This window comes from Lagenorhynchus albirostris, chromosome 7 (genome assembly GCF_949774975.1).
Source record: "Lagenorhynchus albirostris chromosome 7, mLagAlb1.1, whole genome shotgun sequence".
NCBI classification, from domain to species: domain Eukaryota; kingdom Metazoa; phylum Chordata; class Mammalia; order Artiodactyla; family Delphinidae; genus Lagenorhynchus; species Lagenorhynchus albirostris.
Window position 1 is genome coordinate 5,588,295 of NC_083101.1, and position 18,293 is coordinate 5,606,587.

The 18,293-nt window shown below is 55.0% G+C and overlaps 1 protein-coding gene across 1 annotated transcript in view; it reads right to left on the reverse strand.

The window, feature by feature from the left end:
* Window positions 1–18,293, reverse strand: part of LAMC3 (laminin subunit gamma 3) — a 59,914-nt gene that overhangs the window by 20,664 nt on the left and 20,957 nt on the right. The window contains exons 4-14 of the mRNA XM_060153284.1: window positions 17,831–17,997; window positions 14,845–15,033; window positions 14,648–14,765; window positions 13,297–13,395; window positions 10,462–10,598; window positions 10,027–10,077; window positions 7,756–7,866; window positions 5,701–5,893; window positions 5,404–5,522; window positions 2,814–3,032; window positions 996–1,184 (exon numbers count right to left, since the gene is read on the reverse strand). Of these exons, the coding sequence (XP_060009267.1) occupies window positions 996–1,184; window positions 2,814–3,032; window positions 5,404–5,522; window positions 5,701–5,893; window positions 7,756–7,866; window positions 10,027–10,077; window positions 10,462–10,598; window positions 13,297–13,395; window positions 14,648–14,765; window positions 14,845–15,033; window positions 17,831–17,997 (1,592 nt within the window). The remainder of the gene's footprint in view (window positions 1–995; window positions 1,185–2,813; window positions 3,033–5,403; window positions 5,523–5,700; window positions 5,894–7,755; window positions 7,867–10,026; window positions 10,078–10,461; window positions 10,599–13,296; window positions 13,396–14,647; window positions 14,766–14,844; window positions 15,034–17,830; window positions 17,998–18,293) is intronic.

The following is an 18,293-nucleotide window of genomic DNA, read 5'->3' on the forward strand; positions in this document are numbered from 1 at the left end:
ATAAAAGGACAAATGCTGTCTGAGTCCACTTACATGAGGTACCTGGAAGAGTCAAATTCAGAAACAGAAACTAGAACGGTGGATGGCAGGGGCTGTGAGGAGGGAGAACTGTTAAACAATAATTTAATGGGTGTGAAGTTTCTATTTAGGATGATGAAGAAAAATTCCGTGGATGGATGGTGGTGATGGCTACACAACGTTGTAAATGTACTTAAGGCCAGTGAACTGTACACTTAAAAATGGTTAAAATGGCAAATTTTATGTTACGCGTATTTGCCAAAATTTAAAAAAAATCAATAATGGCATATACTGAAAAACCATTGAACTGTACACTTTAAATGGGTGAATCATAGCGTATGTGAATAATATCTCAATAAAGCTGTTTTTTTTTAAGAAAAATCAGATGTCTAGGATGACTCTGAGTCCTGGAGCGGGAATGAGGAGCAGGGAGAGAGCTGGGGATGGGGACACTTCTGCTTCACACATTATCTGGTGACAGTTTAAAATTTTATTTATTTATTTATTTATTTGATGCACCACGTGGCTTGCGGGATCTTAGTTCACCGACCAGGGATTGAACCCAGGCCCACGGCAGTGAAAGCGCCACGTCCTAACCACTGGATTGTCAGGGAATTCCCACGACGACATTTTTTTAAAGCTGAAAGTTCAATCAGAGGTTTTCCACCTTAACTATGGGGGAAAATTGATAGGAATATGGATTCCTGAGCTCTGTCTTAAGCTACTAAACCAGGCTCTGCGGGGCCAGGACCGGACATGAGGATTTCCAAAATCCCACGTGGTATGTTCAGTGGCCCAAGTTCTGACGGGAACCCATTCAGCCCGGGCTCCTGGCTATGGGGCTACGAGACTCAGTGTCCCCAGAGGTCAGGCCTGTCACCCCTAAGCTGGGCCCTCCGTCATCTGTCACACTCCAGACCCAGGACTCACTCCTGGAGGCCGGGCAGAGGCAGGGCCCCAGGGCATGAGCCACTCACCTCTCTGGCCCGGGGGGCAGTGGGTACACACCACCTCTCTGCTCTCTGGGATGGTCATGCAGGCCGACTGTCCAGGGCACGGACAGGGCTGGCAGTCATCAGCTCGGCCTGTGAAGGGGTTGCCGTAGAAACCTGGCAAGCAGCGCTCACAGGACGGGCCCTCGGTGTGGTGGCCGCATAGGCAGATCCCTGAGGGGCAAGACGAGCGCCTGGTCACCACTGCCTGAGCCCAGACGCTCCAGAGACAGCAGGCAGGCTTCTGGCCGTGGGGGTCACAGAGCACGTCCCAGGCAGGAAAGGGGTGGGAACACTTCCAAGGTGGAGGCAGCATAGCCCAGGGATGAAATGTCCATCCCAGGTTCACATCCACCACTTACTGACCGTGTGAACCTGGGCACCCCTGTGCCTCAACGTCCTCACCTGCAAAATGGGCATAAATGGCTCTGACCTCAAAAGGTTTTCATCAGGATTCCATGAGACCACGCAGTCAAAGTGCCCTGCACAGTCTCTTGCACACAATTATTATTACTGTCATCATTATTATTTTGTATTCCAAAACCTGTAACCAAACCAGCTGACGATACAGCTAGCATTTGCTGTCAGTTTTCCTTTTCCTCTTCCTCTGTGTCCTCTTTATCTTTTTAATTGAAGCCTCCGTGTCCTCTTAACTTCAGGGACAGTGACACAGATCCAGGATTCTGGCCTTGACATGAGGCTCCCGTCTAGGGGGTCTGTGGGTTTCCAGAGGCTTCCTGGTCTCATAGAACAGAACCCCCATCTCTGCCCACTGGTTTCTAATGAAGGGGATTCTGCAAACCCCCTTCTCCAGCCCCACAGCATCTGGAGTCTTCTCAGAGCCACTGCCAGGGACTAAGGGAGGAGCCTGGCCGAGAAGGGGATAAGCAAGACCAGCACTTCCCAGAGGCCCCCGGCAGCACCCAGCAGGGACTGAGGTGAACAGGAGGAGAGGGGACGCAGGGCGGACAAGCGGAGCAGGGGTGGCATCCAGGGGGAGCTGTCACACCTGCCCTGCTTTCTTGGCCCAGCACCCACATGCTCACTACTCCTCCTCCCATCCAGGGTGGACAGCATTTTACAGATGAGGACTCGCCCACATGGAGCTGGAAGTCATGCCAAGGCGAGGGGCTCTGAGGGATGACAAACTAGTCCCATCTCATGAGACAACTCTCCTGGAGCACTGCATAGAAGGACTATGAGGTCTCATCTGGCTCGATTAGTGATGCCTGCCGTGGGCACAAGAAGCGGGGAGGCCCCTCATGTTGCCGGTGCATGCCCATCTTGGCTGGCCCGTTCATTCCCAGGTTACTGTGCTTTGCCAGCTGAGAAAAGGCATTCCCTTTTCAGAGACCCCAGCAGCTCCAGGAGAGCAGCAGGGCGCTGACCCTCCCACCTCCTGTGTGAGGGACCAGCGGCCAGCCCCTGTCGGGCATCTCCTGCCCAGTGACTGCGGGCGAGGTCTTTCCCCAGGTTTCCTCTGCTACAAGTGGGGATGAATAGCTGGTACTGAACTTGTGGGAGGAGTAGCTCTGCCATCTATTGGCCGTGCAGCCTCCCTGCACCTTAGGTCATTCATCTGTAAGATGGGACAGGAATGGTCCCGGCACCGCCAGGGGTTTTTGCAGGATTCAATGACATAGCATATAAAAATTGGAGGGACTCGAGGACACCATTTTATCGGTATTGTTTTTCGTGATCACTTACATGCTCATAGCTGACCCCGTGCAGGTCAGTACTCATCTCGCTGTTCTGTGTGCCCAGGTGGCCTTGCGGGGGTGGGGGGGATGCAGGGAGACTCACCTGTGTTGGGGTCACAGGTGCCATGCTGGTTACAGGTGCAGGGAACACAGCTGGCATAGGGACCCCCCAGTGGTGTCTCCCTCTTGTATCCCAGAGCACAGGACTCACAGAACTGGCCCGTGTAGCCCCTGGGACATGAGCAAGTTTCCACCCAGGAGGCTGGCGGGGAGAGTCCCCGTCGGGCCGACGTGAGCCGGACCTCAGTCAGGAACACTGGGCCTGCAGATCGAGGAGAGAGAGAAGGAGAGAGTTCCATGCACATGTTTCTCCCCCAAATCTTCCTATTCACATATGTAAAAGGCAAAGGGTTATTGGCCCACGTATACAGAGGCAGTCCATGGATCACTTATAATTTTTAAAAACAGACCAAGGGCAAAGGATAAAATAGGTAATTTTCAGAAGGAGAAATAGATATGGCTGGGAATTTTCCAGAAAGACATTCACTCTCACTGGTTATTAAAGATGTGTACATTTAAAGACTGCTATCGGGCTTCCCTGGTGGCACAGTGGTTGAGAGTCCGCCTGCCGATGCAGGGGACACGGGTTTGTGCCCCGGTCCGGGAAGATCCCACATGCCGTGGAGCCGTTAGGCCCGTGAGCCATGACCACTGAGCCTGCGCGTCCGGAGCCTGTGCTCCGCAACGGGAGAGGCCACAACAGTGAGAGGCCCGCGTACCGCAAAAAAAATAAAAAATAAAGACTGCTATCATTCACGACCCTCAGATTGGTGAGCATGTTACAGTCAGTGACAGTGGAGGATGTGGGTGTGGGGAACTCAGGCACGGGACGGTGGGAATACAAATTAGGAGGTCCTGCTCCTAGTAACAGGGGAGTAGCTCCTCTCAGACCAACCTTCCCACAGAAAACAACTAGCAACTTGGGACAAAATATAAAAACTCTCTGTAAACACTGGAGGAAAACCAGAGCAGGTAAATAGGGGAGGACAGTGGACACCTGTCATTAGAATATAGACTGGTACAGCCTTGCTGAAGCAAAATTTGATAGCATGTGTCAAAATGTACACTCTTTGACCTAACATTTCCATTTTGAGGAATGTGTCCTAAAGACACACTTGCACGAGGATAAAAGACCTTTATACGAAGGTGTTCCCTGCAGCGCTGTTGGCAATGGTGAAAAGCTGGAAACCACTTCAATACGTATGAGTAGGGGGGTGGGTAAGACTTTATGGGGCGTCTCTACCACGGAGTGATATGCGGTGGACGTGCAGAGCCAGCCTTTTCTACGTGTAAGGCAAGTAGCAACCTCCAGGATGCACCGTTAGCTGAAAAAAGCGAGTGGCAGACCACTATACTGTGGGATCACATTTCTGTATTAAAAAAATACAAATGTAAGTACATGCACACAGAAAGGTCTGGAGTGATACACCCCGGAACGTTATCAGTGGGCAGAGGAGGTTTGGGGGGGTGGGGTGAGATGAGTGTCAATATGTCCACGTGCATGTCCAGTTCACCCCCAGCACGGGCCTGGCCTAAGTAGGTGCTTTGTAAACATCTGTTAACTGACGGCTGAGTGAGTGACAGAAGGAAGTTCTGGAAGCTGCTGGAAAGAGTAAAAATGAAATTCCTGCAAGGGGGGGGGGGTCTGGGGAGCGGGGAGTACTGGCAAGGATGATGGGGGTGAAGGCAATTAAACCACAGCCCCAAAGAGGAGGAAGGTCTGGGGCTGGAGGGGCTGGGTTACAACCCCCAAGCCTTGGACTCAAAGGCGCCCCAGGAAAGACTGGCCATCTAAGCCAGGGGTTCTCAAATCACCCTCCTAGAAGCAGTGACTGGAATTCGTACGGTTATTTTAAAATATCATTTACTTTCCTTTTATTTATTCTGTGTACTACAGTTAGAATATTATACTGTTTTTTAAAAATTGTGTCTAGGTTATAATATCTGTGAATTTCATTTCCAGATAGTAAAAGGGGTGCTATATATGAAAGATCTGTTCTAAAAAGGGGCATGGAGGATCCCTGGTCTAGGCACGTACAGGCACAGGGTGGGGAGAAGAGAAAGTACATTAAGGAAAAAGGGGGGAACCAGGAACAGTTAGAGGACCATCAGGGCAAAATCACCCAGTGACCAGGATGGGAGGTGCTAGAGGTCCCGACTGAAGTTGTGATGACTTCGCTGGCTGGTTCAGAGGGTTTAGAAACCAGGCTTTCTCTAGGTGCAACACCTCCGATCACCAGCAGGGGGAAGCGATACCCTGGGAACCCTGGCCTGGCCCCTGCGGCCAGCACCAACCTAGGGCCCTCTTGGGCGCGGCCTCCTGGCAGTGGGGGACTCTGCCATGGTGCGACCACGCCAGGCTCTTGGCTGCCTCGTGGCCAAGCACCTGTCCCTTAGAGCTGTCCATCCTCAGGCCCCTCACCTGTCCAGCCCCTGCCTCTGTACTCAGCATCCCCTCCAGCTGCCCTTACTGGTTACATGAACTTGGGCAAGTGTCCCAACCTCTCTGAGCCTCAGACTTCTTCGTGGTAAAGTGGGGACGATGACCGCCTGCTGCGAGGACTCAGCAAGGCTACGCACGAAAGAGCCCGGGGGCCTAGCTGGTTTGGGGGCTGGGGGTGTCCCTAACTCACCGGCAGGGCTGGCACTGTGGCCACTGGCCTGGATGCGCAGAGCAGTCAGATTGGTGAGTAGCCGCTGGACGTGGAAGGGCGGCAGCGGAGGGTCCACGTCCTCGGAGGTCTCTTGCAACCTGGCAGGGGGAGGGGGTCAAAGCAGAACGTGAGGCCCGGGGCAGGTGCTGCCAGGAATCCTCCAGCAGGAATGGGGAGGGCGGGAGCCCCCAGACCCCAGGGAACCAGGTGTGCCTGGACCTCAGGGACCACCCCGACTGCTCGACCCCATCTCTCAGGACAGAGCGGGACACTTACAGGAACTTGAGCTGTACCTCCCCTGGCTGCCTGGTGTCCAGGGGGCTGGGCGAGCTGGAGTACCGCAGAGTCAAGGTCAGACCCGCCCCTTCCAGCCTCAGCCTCGCAGGGATGGGGGAGCCCCTGGGGGGGCCCCGGAATGTCAGTGTGAGGGGCTGCCCATAGCTGAACCGCTGGTCTCCCAGGAACTTCTCTAAAGACAAGAGAGGGCAGCTTTGACGGTCTTCAATTAATTAGCTGGATTTTAAATGTCTACAATGATTTTATTGCCAATTAAACCTTCGAAAGATAAAACTACAAAATCAAAGGGTCCCTGCACAGAAGACGCTGAGGGTGGCCCATTCATACCTCCGCAGACAGGGCTGGCTTCCTGGGCATGTGACCCTGGCAGTTACCTGGGGCCCCACGCCTGGCTTAACGCTCTGCTGTCCCTATCTTGACACTCTTAAGGCTTTTATCTTGGAACTTGGGTTTTGTAAGTGTAGTGTCATGGGACAAGGGAGTCTGTACAGGAGCAGAGGAGAAGCTCACAGTACGCAAGGCCTGCCCGTGCACACGGCGCTCATGGCGCCCAACCCCGTGAGCTCAGAATCCCTGGGGAGCCGCATCCACGGCATTTAGTGAGGCTCAGAGCGAGTACCAGGCAAGCGCGCTACACGTGTGACTAAGCAGGGGCGCTGACAGCCCCCAAGGGCCACACTTTCCATGGGAATCGGAACTTGCTTCCAGCGGGAAGAAGGCAGACGCATAAAGGACCGAGGGGCCCTGTCATAGCCCGTCTTACTTGGTCATTTCTCTGTATTAGCCAAGTGCTTAGGCAGAAAATCATGACACAGAAGGAAAGGGACCGAAAGACACCCCATCCTTCCTCCCTTCAGGCCTTCCGTACTCACAAGAGTGTTTGTTGAATGTGTGCGTAAAAAGAAGTGAAATCAAAACGGTTGAGTTCGCCCACCACCTGCCCTGCCCACTGCAGTGTGCCCAGCACACCCAGCAGAGAACCCAGCAAACGCTTGAGTGAATAACTCCTTCTTAAATCCGTTGGCAAAGCAACGAGGGAACAGAGCGTGTTTTCTGCTCTCGGGCTTCTGAACTTGGAACACCTGCCCCAGGAGGGGACCCGAGGACCCCATGGTCTTTGTTTCCTGGCTGCAGGGCACACGGGTGCTGCATCTTCAGACGTCTGAGTGCCCCTCTCTAGCCCCTCTTGCAGAGAGAGGGAACGGGCAGGACTGGGTGAAGGGAGCCAGTGGACCCCATATCTGGCCACAGTGGAGCTAAGAATGGGCTCCAGGCTCCTGGTCTGATACAGTTTCCAGGAGACCAAAGCTGCCCTAGTTGGTGGGGAGTGGTTCAGAATAATCTAGAACTTCTTGCTTCTACAGGAATACCATGGTCCCGGGCATGAGGGTGCGGTGGCCTGGTGGGGTGAGACGCTGATGGGAGACGCGCAGGGACTGTCTGGGGTGCGACAGTGGCCTGAGGGAGCCCTGAGTGGCAAGGCTGTGATGAGGAAGCAGAGGCTGCGGGGCACGTGGTCGGCAGGAAAATGGCCCCCCAAAGTGTCCGGGTCCTGATCCCCGAAATCTGTGAATATGTTATGCTGCGCGGCTGGGGCAGTTAAGGTTGTTAATCAGCCGGACCTCAAGTAGAGAGATTATTTTAGATCATCCAGCTGGGCCCAATGTAATCACAAGGGGCCTTCAGAGATGGGAGAGGAAGGCAAAAGAGGTGGTGTCAGGAAGATGCAACGTGAGAAAGATCTGACCGGCTTTGAAGGAGGAGGAAGGGGCCACGAGCAGAGGGATGCAGGCCGCCTCGAGAAGCTGGAAAAGGCCAGGCAACGGATTCTCCCCCGGAGCCTCCCCGAGAAGGAGTCCAGCCCAGCCGACACCTTGACTTCAGCCCAGAAAGACCCGTTTTCAACTCCCGACCTCTAGAACTCTAAGAGAATACATCTGCGTTGCTTTTAGCCACTAAATTGGTGGTGATCCGGGACAGCAGCCGCAGGAAATGGACGCGGGCAGCCCTGCCCCTGCCTGTGGAGGCAGGTACCTGGTGCTGTGAGCTCCTCCTTGCCCTCTGGGTCCAGGAGAAGCCCTCTCGGGCTCCACTGTGCAGGACGTTCTGGGCCCCCCATGCTTCTGGTCCGCCAGCCCTCGGCTCCTGGACAGCAAACACACACACAGAGCCCCTATGAGGTGAGGCCCTGGAGGGTGGCCTCTGCCCCCTCCCACTTCACACCCTTTCCCGGGTCCCAAGGACGACCCCCAGAGGCCTGAGTGCAGCCTGAAACACCAGGACCCAGGGAGGGGAGAGACTGTTCTAGAGACAGGCCGGGGGGGATGAGAGCCAGCTGGTGCTAGCAAACGCTCCGTGCCCAGAGCCAGGCAGCTCGGAACCCCATTCCAGATCAGGATGGGGGTCTTGGGGTGGGAGGTGGCTCCAGGAGGAGCTGGGAGGCTCAGAGACCCGGCTCTGTTGGGGCACAGTCAGACCTCTGGGCCTGCCCTGCCCCTTCAGTGGGCTTTTTTCTCTTTTAAAATATATTTATTTGGCTGCGCTGGGTCTTAACTGTGGCGCACTGAATCTTTAGTTGCAGCATGTAGGCTCTGAGTTGCAGCATGCAGGATCTAGTTCCCTGACTAGGGATCGAACCTGGGCCCCCTGCATTGGGAGCATGGAGTCTTAAGCACTGGACCACCAGGGAAGTCCCCTTCGCTGGGCTTTGAGCACATGATGACATGAGGACAGCCCGGAGACCCCACTGTGGGCAGTCTCTAACAAGACTGGACTAGACCTTGTCTTCAGGTCTTCAGAGGATTTCCTCGCCCGTGACCTCACCACCCCGTCCTTCCAGGTAAGCGTGCCACGAGCCCCACTGCACCCAGGGAGGCCACCTGGTTAGGAAGTGGCCAGGTCAGGGTGGGAACCCAGTCCCAGTTCAGTCCACCCTCCCTCTGGTGATGGCAGTACACCAGGCACAGTCGGGCACAGAGCAAGTGACCTCCAGAGGGTGCTCTCCAGGGGGGCAGCTGGAGAATATGGTGGAGGCCCAACACCTGGGGCACCCAAGGGGTGAGGAGGGAGGGATGAAGAAACAGAAAGAGGTCAGAAAGGGGAAGTCCGGGGCTCCTCCGTGCTAGACTAGGCTCTGCCCCTTTGCTGGCTGTGTGACCCTGGGCAAGTTACTTAACCTCTCTGAAGCCGGTTAGTGCCTCATCTGCAAAATGGAGGCAATGAGGTACTGTGGTCCCGGTAGCAGTTCTCAAGTTGGTTTGAATATCCTGGGAGATCCCTAAGGCTCTTTCAGGGGGTCCATGGCGTCAAACTATCTTCTAAATAACATTAAAATGTTATTTGCGTTTTTCATTCTCTTTCTTACAGTGAGAATTTTCCAGAAGCTACAGGATGTGTGATATCACAACAGACTAAATGGCAGAAGCCGTGGTAACAATCAGCTGACTTCTATTAAGCCAGACCTTAAAGAGATGTGCAAAAATGTAAAACGGGTAGCACTCTTCTCAAAGTTTTTTGTCTTTTAAAAAGAGTGTTATTTTTCGCAGGCAGAAGTTATATTTTGTTATAAGTTTACTACGGTCATCCGTAAATGAATTAATACACAGATATTTAAAAACTACTGTTTTAATTTCTAATACAGAAAATATCCGTATAAACAACCCACATAAACAAAAGGACTTTGAGGTTCTCTCTAATTTTCAAGAGCATGAAGGGATCCAGAGATCAAAACGTTTGAGAACTGCTGGCCGAGGGTGTTAGTGAGATCACGTGAGATGCTGAGACTGAAGGGCCAAACCCAGGGCTTGGCTCCAAGTGACGAGGATCGTGATGTTATTCTAGGATCTATAAGATGAGTCCCTTCTGACGCTGACATCCTGGACTACAGCCCAAGTGACCACGAGGCGGTCCCCATTCCAAGCCCCGCTCCGTCCTGCTTTCTGCGTGGTGTCCAGCAGAGGGCGCACTGCTCCCCCTGCCTCTGAGGCGCCCCAGAGCCAGCCCTGAGGTTCTAGCTCCCTGGGGGAGATGCTGGGGTGGGGAGACACACTGGGCATGGCAGGGACCCACGCAGGCCATGATTTAACGCAGAGTTCAGAGCTCCACTGCTTTCCTGCTCCAAAGATCCACCTGGAGCTGGGGACCCAGGTCCCCACAGCACCCCTGGACCTAGAGAGAAGACCTGTACAGCAGTGAAGAGCAAAACTCGGGAGCTGATGAACCCAAGGTGCCAACAACTAAGTTACGTGACCTTCCTTTTCTGGGCCTCAGGTGCCTCATATGTAAAATGGGAATGAGAATATCTACCTGCCAGGGAATCCAGGAGGTTCCATGTACATAACGAGCTCAGCATGGTGCCTAGCATATAGCAGGTGCTCAATAAATGGGGGCCAGGGGATTGAGCCCGGATCCCCAGCACTAGGGGGCCAAGGAGCAACTGGAAATTCCCCCACAGGCTCCAAAGGCTGCCAGGTGCCCACCCCCCACCCCTGCTGGCGGCTGAGGAAGACGCCAGCGGCCAGGAGGGAGCCGAGGGATGCAGGTAGGTGCTGGGGGTACTGAAGGACCCCGAGGCGCACGGCCGGTGTGTGGGCCTGCGGGAGACGCCCGGGCTGGGGCCCGAGGCTGCCCCCTCCTTTCCACACCCACCCATACCACCATCGCAGGATCTCCCCAGAGCAGGACCCAGGACCTCCCGTCCCAGCTGCGCTCGGAGGTGGCTGCAGGGCGGGCGCTTCTTACCCCGGCGGAAGTCGGAGAGGATGTGGTGCTCCCGGAAGTGGGCAGCGGCCGCACATGCCCTGGAGTGGCCATAGCAGAAGCAGCTGCTGCAGCCGGCTGGGCTGTGGGACTGCAGGCTAAATGTGCCCGGGCGACATCTGCAACGGAGGCGGACATGCCCACGGGGGCCAGATGAATTGGCTACATTCGGGGGTTCCCAGCTAGACTAACCGGAGCCCAGAATCACCGGGGAAAGTTGTTTTAATTTCAGATTTACAGAAGAGTTGCAAAGATTGTAGACACGAGTTCCCATGGCCTCTTCACCCAGCTTTTCCTAATGTTAACATCTGCCATTACCAGGGTACGTTTATTAAAGCCAAGAAGTTAACACTGATTAACGTTATTTCCTAAATCCCAGATTTTATTAGGATTTCTCCCCCTTTTCCACAAACGTCTGTTTTCTGCTCCAGGATCCCATCCAGGCAGGACATGACATTGCATTTAGCGGTGTCCTTAATCTCATCTGTAACAGCTTCTCGGTCTTTCCTGGACACTTTTGACAGTACTGGTCAGATATTTTGTAGAATGTCCACCATTTGGGTTTGTCTGGTGTTTTTCAAGATTAGACTGGGGCTGTGGGTTTGGGGAAGAAATAGAGGCGAAGTGCCCGTCTTCTCACATCATATCAGGGTAGATGATACCTGTGTGATGTCACTGGTAATGTATGACATCACTGGTCATGTATGACGTCACTGGTAAAGTTAACCTTCACCATTTAGTTAAGGTGCTGCCTGCCGGGTTTCTTTTCTTTCTTTCTTTTTTTTAATATTTATTTGGCTGCGCCAGGTCTTAGTTGCAGCACACAGGGTCTTCGTTGCCACGTGCGGGATCTTTAGTTGCTGCACGCGAACTCTTAGTTGTGGCATGTGGGATCTAGTTCCCTGACCAGGGATCGAACCCGGGCCCCCTGCCTTGGGAGTGCGGAGTCTTAACCACTGGACCACCAGGGAAGTCCCTGCCAGGTTTCTCCACTGCAAAACTGCCATATTCTAGCCGTCAAAAAAAGTCACTAAATCTAGCCCAGGGGCAAGGGGAAGGGAATTAAGCCCCACCTCTGGGAGGGGGGCAGTAAAAAGAATCGTGGACCTATGGTGAAAGCACCACAGTAATTAGTAAATATTTTGAGGGAGATATTTGGGGGCCATGCAAATATCCTGTTTCTCCCTCAAGTTCTGCCCACGAATGTCAGCATTCATCAGCGGCTCTGGCCTACAGCGATCGTTACTCTGATATTGTAAGAGTACTTTAATATTTCCCTCATCCCTTCTCCATTTCTAATGTGGAATTCTTCTGCCAGGAAGAGTTGTCCCTTCATCCCCCTGTATTTATTTATTCACTCATCTATTTATATCAGTGTGGACTCGTGGATGTTTATTTTATACTTTGGGTTATAATCCGATATTGTTGTTATTTATTTTGTTCCAGCTCTGGGAACTCTTTCAGGTTGGCGCTCATGTCCGTTTGACACGGGCCCCCATCCTGGTTTGGGGTTTTCTGGGTTTGTCTTTGTCTGGTTTTGTTTTTAAGCACTTCCCTGCTTTCTACAAGATGCTTCGGGCCCATCCTGTGTTTTCCCCGCCCCAGTCCCAGAATCAGCCATTTCTCCCAGGAGCCCTGCAGAGGCCTTTTACAAACACATATTCCTGGTTTGCACCATGAGGGCTCCATTCGGGCCGACCCAGGTGGAGGAATCCAATTCATAAGAAGATGCCAGTTACCCCAAAGCTGGGCCAGCTCCAACGAACACATCTCACCAGCACCCCCATCTCACAAACAGGTAAAGTGAGGCTCAGAGGCAGACCTCCTCAAGGTACGAGGCAGTGGAGTAGAGCTAGTGGGATCTAGTCCCCCAACTCCACTCTGTCTCTTCAGCTTGAGGGGTCTTGGGGGAGGAAGACCCAGCAGGGAGTCCACCTCCCACCCCAGGACCCACAGGCCCCGCGTGGACAAGGTGAGCGTCAAGGCCGGGCTTCTTCCTGAACCAGTAGAGGCCCAACGTAGTCCGGCAAGGGTAGAGGCCACAGTATACTGCCGTGTCAGGTTCCCATGGCCAGAGGATCAAAGAGGCCCTGGCACACCCCACGCTGGCTGCAAAGGCTTCAGAGGTTGGAGATGAAGCCAGGAAGAGGGGACAGAATGTGCCCAAGGACGTAAACCCACATTTGTCTGCCAGCCCGTTGCTGGGGCTAGGAGGCCCCCTAAACACATCAAGGAGGAAGGGCAGGGAAAAGTCCTTCTGCCTCGTCGAGCCTTAGAAGCTCCGCCTGTACCATGATAGGATGGCAAGGATGGCAAACAAGCTTGAATCCCAGATCAACTGGTGGGAGCTTCTTGGAGCAGGGCGTAGAGAAGGATTCTGAGGTTACAGTAGAGCTCATGGTAAACTGCTGTGGTCCATTGGTGATGTCTGCCCTGGGTGTGAGATGGGAGGGTTGTGGTAGCGCTCTACTAGTGATGTCTGCCCTGAGTGTGAGATGGGAGGGTTGTGGTACGAGTACCATGTATCTGCTCTCCCTAGATTAAATGGTCTCTCCTATCCTTTCTAGCTCTTTCTTTTCAGAATTCTGAGATAGGGGAAAAAAGATGTATTTTCACAGCTTATAAACTCTCAGTGGTGGTGGGTCAAAGTATAAATGGTATTGTAGTCTTTAGATAACTTCCTGGGTGTCAGATCCATGGTGCTCCAGGAACTGTGCCAGGTGGTGGGGTTGCCCAAGTCTGGGAGGTTGATGGCCCAGACCACCACCACCACCGAGGTCACTTCCAGCAGGCTTATTACTGGATCGGTTCACCCACCTGTCACACAGGTTGCCTTCCACATTCTCTTTGCAGGGACAGCGGCCACTGCGGGGATCACAGGTGCCCAGGCTGCCAGCGGGATTGCAGGTACAGGGTCTGCCAAAGAGAGGACAAGAGGAAAGCGTCCAACGAGCAACTCCAGCGTGGGAATAGCCCACCCTCCTTGGAAGGAATCTCTCTATCCTCCCCCACGCCCGAGAGGAACAGGAGGCAGGCTGACCCAAGAGCCTGCCCGCTGGCTCTACTGTTCCCACTGAGTGAAGGAAGTGACCCCCCCACTCACCTGAACAGTGATCCATCTGCCTACCCACCTGCTTATCCATCCACGCATTCATCCATCTGTGTATCCTTCCAACCACTGATCCATTTATTCATCCTTCCATCCTTCTAGCCATCCCACCCACACACCTATTCACTTACCCATCCATGCATTTTCCATCCACCCACCCATCCATCGACCCATCCACCCATCCATCCCCCATCTGGTAAGACACGCTCCCTGTCCTCACAGAGCCTAGAGTCCAGTGAGGATGGACAGGCAAACAGGTAGATGCTGTACTTTGATACAAGCTATGGGAGAGAATGTACAAGAAGAGGCTGTGGCAGCACCAATGAGGTGTCTGGAGCGGGAACAAGGTGGGGAGTGGCACCTTGACTGAAAATTAAAGAATGAGTAGGACTTTGTTCAGACACAGGCTGGGGAGAGGCAGGGTGTTAAGGGAGAAGAGAATGCTCCAGGGTAGGAGAAGTGGCATGTACAGAGGCCCAGAGGCCATAGAGACCCTGGGGAAGCATCCAGGTCCCCACCTAATGGCCAGTTTTATGCCTGAACGACTGAGTATTTTGAGAGAGATCTGAGACTCCCCAAACCTCCCCAACGGCATTTCCACGGCCTTTCAAATATACAAGGAGACTGGTGCACTGAACCAAAGCCAAGATCATTTAATAGTACTTCTGAATTTATAAGGGCTTTATTTGTTTTGGTCGTTGTGTATTTTCTCAATCAAGTGATAGTAAAGCGTTAGACCCTCTTCTGAGGTCCAGACCCCAGTAGCCCCTGCCCACCTCTGTCCCCCTGGATGCCCCACGAGCACTGCAGACTCAGTCTCTCCCCACCCTGTGCTCCCCTTGCCATGAATGGCCTCCCTTCGCCCAGGTACCTGAAGCAGAACCCCAGGGGGTCAGCCTTCACCCCTTCCTCCTCTTCCGCCCCCGGGGAACCACCCGCTGCCGACTCTGCCTTCCGAGGGGCTTGGGACTCTCCCTCCTGCTTCCCATCATTCAGTCCAAATCTGCCACCGTGCGCCCTTGCTGGGTCATCTACACCCACTGTCCCCCCCGCCCTCACCTGCAGCCGCCCTCACTGAGCGAGTGGAACCCGGGCAGGCAGCGGTCACACTTCCAGCCCGTCACCGTGGGCTTGCAGATGCAGGTGCCGGAGTCATTGCACTGGAGGTGCAGGGAGCCTGGGGAGGAAGGGCACAGGGCAGCAGGAGCCCGTGGCGGTGGGCGAGGGTGGGGGCCGGGGCAGTGCAGCCCACTCACCTGCTGGGTGGCAGTCACAGGGCTGGCATGGCATCTGTGGCTTCCAGCGATAGAAGTTCTCCCGGCAGCGCTCGCAGTGTGGCCCGGCTGTGTGGTCACGGCAGCGGAGGCAACGCCCACCATGGCCCGAGCTGCGGAAGAGCTCCCGGTCAAACATGCACTCCTCAGAGCGGCCGCTGCAGTTGCAAGCTGTGGGCAGGAGGCGGGGGAGGGTGTGTGAGAGAGGCCGCAGCACGTGGCAGGAGGGGAGTATGGGCCGATCAGCTTCCTTGTGGTGAGTGAGCAGGCAGCTGGAGGAAGGGCAAGGATGGAGTTCAGGCCTGGCTTGATCAAGGATCTGGAGACCAGTCAATTGATCTTCCAAAACAGGACACTCTCGAGAACAAAGGGGGCACCATTAATAAATATACCCCCACACAGGACCCTCCCAGGCAAGCCAGGATGTACAGTCACCTGGTCATGGATCACAGACTGGCTACCTTCTCGAGTGGCAGCGTGGCTCCCTCCAAGATCTCCTGTGGATCCTCTGAGCCATAAGAGTATGTGAATCTGATCCCCAGTGACCATGCGGTCACTCAGAAGCATGGAAAATACAAGTCACCTTTCATTCACTCATAAATACGTTTTTTAAAAAACATCTTTACTGGAGTATAATTGCTTTACAATGGTGTGTTAGTTTCTGCTTTATAACAGAATGAATCAGTTATACATATACATATGTTCCCATATCTCTTCCCTCTTGCGGCTCCCTCCCTCCCGCCCTCCCTATCCCACCCTCTAGGTGGTCACAAAGCACCGAGCTGATCTCCCTGTGCTATGCGGCTGCTTCCCACTAGCTATCTATTTTACATTCGGTAGTATATATTAGTTCATACCACTCTCTCACTTCGTCCCAGCTTACTTTTCCCACGTTTTTAAAAAGTATGTACCAAAGGGACTTCCCTGGTGGCACAGTGGTTAAGAATCCGCCTGCCAATGCAGGGGACATGGGTTCGAGCCCTGGTCCGGGAAGATCCCATATGCAGCGGAGCAACTAAGCCCGTGCGCCACAACTACTGAGCCTGCGCTCTAGAGCTCACGAGCCACAACTGCTGAGCCCACGTGCCACAACTACTGAAGCCTGCACACCTAGAGCCCGTGCTCCACAACAAGAGAAGCCACAGCAATGAGAAGCCCTCGCGCAGCAACGAAGACCCAATGCCGCCAAAACTAAATAAATAAAAAAACAAAGTACATTCATGTTAAAAAAAAAAAGTATGTACCAAAGATCGGCTCCGTCTTGGCTCCCGTGGTGAGCCCAGCATGGTGTGGACCAGTGCCCGCACACATGGTCCCACTGTTTGATGGAGGTCAGATGCAGCAAGCAGGTGGATATCCTGCAGGTGAAGGGCTGTGATGGGAGAGGCAGGGAGGCTCCGGGAGGTGAAAGGAGGGCCCTACAGCTGCATTCCTGGAGGAAGTCACAGCTAAGTGGGAGCTGAAGGGTGAGCAGGAAGGAAGTGTCCAGGCAAAGGAGGGGAGGAGAGGGAAGGGAGAGTCCCAGGCAGGAGGGGAGAGGATAGTTGTGGCACAGGCAGAGAAGCAAGGTTCACCCAGTGTGGTGTGGGAGGGTGGCATGTCATGTGATGGGCAGGGCAGAGGGTGGGGACGTTGTGCACTGTGCCGGGACAGGGAGGGGCGCAGGGGCAGTTATGAGGTCAAGGGGTCAGCCAGGGCTTGATCCAGGGAGGCTGGGCAGCCAGCCGTGGTCAGTGGACTTCACCTTGGAGCAAGGGGCTCCGTGGATGAATATAATTGCATCTACACTTCAGATGTGAAGTGCCTTCAGCTAGGCGGCAGGCGGGGTATGGGGGCTGGGAGAGCAGGGAGGTGGGGGCTTCTGATGCTCAGAGGAGGGGTGACCGGCCGGACCACAGTGTCGACCGTGTAGAAGGACACAGTCAGATGGGTTGGGGGAATGTGAATGCGGCTCAGGGGCTGCCTGGACTGGGGAGCGCGAGGGGTCAGGCACGAAACGCAGGTTCCAGGCTGGGAGGACAGAGATATGACCTCAGGGGTGAGGACCTGACGGGAGAAGCAATCTGGCCTTTTGTGTCCCCACCATGGAGAGAGCCCCAGACTCAGAACGGGTGAGCCAGCCAGCTTCCTTGACCCCGAGAGGACTTCCTGGTGGAGGCAGGCCAGCAAGGGCAGCAGGAACTCATTAGGGCCACAGTGGCCCCGGGAAGCTCCTGCAGACAGCATCCTGTTCCATGGAACAAGCCGTCCTCTCCCCACCCCAGCTCTACATGCCAGCAGCCCAGGAGCACAGTGGGTCCAGAGGCTGAGCCGTCAGGAGCGCCTGCACATGAAGACATGCCTCCTGCCAGCAGCAGAGCCAGGTGGAGTCTGGTGCCCAGTGACGACCAGCCACACATGGGAGCCCGGAGCAAGCCAGATGACTGTCGGAGGGCAGGGCTTGGGGACAGAGGGAAGCTGGAGGGGCACGCCAGGCTGGGAGGAGCCCCCCACCCCATGCGTGGCCCCCATCCCTGGAAAAAGTATGATGGCAACATCCTCTCCAGCGTGTCTGTGAGGTTAGGCAGTGCCAGCCACGTCGCATGGGGGCCGGGGCAGCGAAGGGCTGCCTGGGGGCCTGCAGGAGAGGCTGGGTGGGCAGGTCAGCACCCCAGGACCTGGGGTGGCCTGGCTTTGATCGACAGCTGTGGTTGGAGCAGTTGACACAAAGGAACAAGTTGGGGGTCCTTCTCAGCCCTCCTGCCACGCATGCCTCTACCTGGGGAGACTGGGTCTGAAGGGTTGCCTGGGCAGGTGAGGACGCGGCCCCCTCCAGCCCCCGCTAAGCTCCTTCTCATACCTGCACAGGGTTTAGAGCCCCCAAAGCTGCGGCCAGGCCCCCCAGGAGCAGCCCCGCTGCCAGGGATGGGGAGTTTGTCTCCTGGCCTGCACCCCCGGCCTCCGGCCACCGAAGTCCCAGGACACTCACGCAGACACTCGCTGGCCGCCTCGGCTGTGCCCCGGGCCCACGGGCGGTCCTGGAAGAAGGGCAGGCAGCGCTCGCAGTCCGTGCCCACAGTGTTGTGCTGGCATCGGCAGACCAGCCGGCCCTCCTCGTTGGGGCCACACTCGCTGGCGTGCCCGTTGCACTTGCACCTGGGAAAAGAACACGGGGGTGGGGGGTGTCCGGAAGCTGGGGAGGCGCCGGCGGAGAAGGGCTTCATCACCAGGGAGCCCCGCCTTCGGGTGAGCTCCTCATTCTACGGCTCAGCTACGGAGCTTTACTGAACTCCTGCTACGTGCCCGGGGCAACAGTCACGGAACCCACCGCGCTGGGCTGTCCTGAGCTCTGTACACGTGTCAACCCACCGCATCTTCACAAGCCCACAACGATCCCCATTTAACAGACGGAGGAACCGAGGCCCAGAGAGGCTGCCCGAGGCCACCCGTCA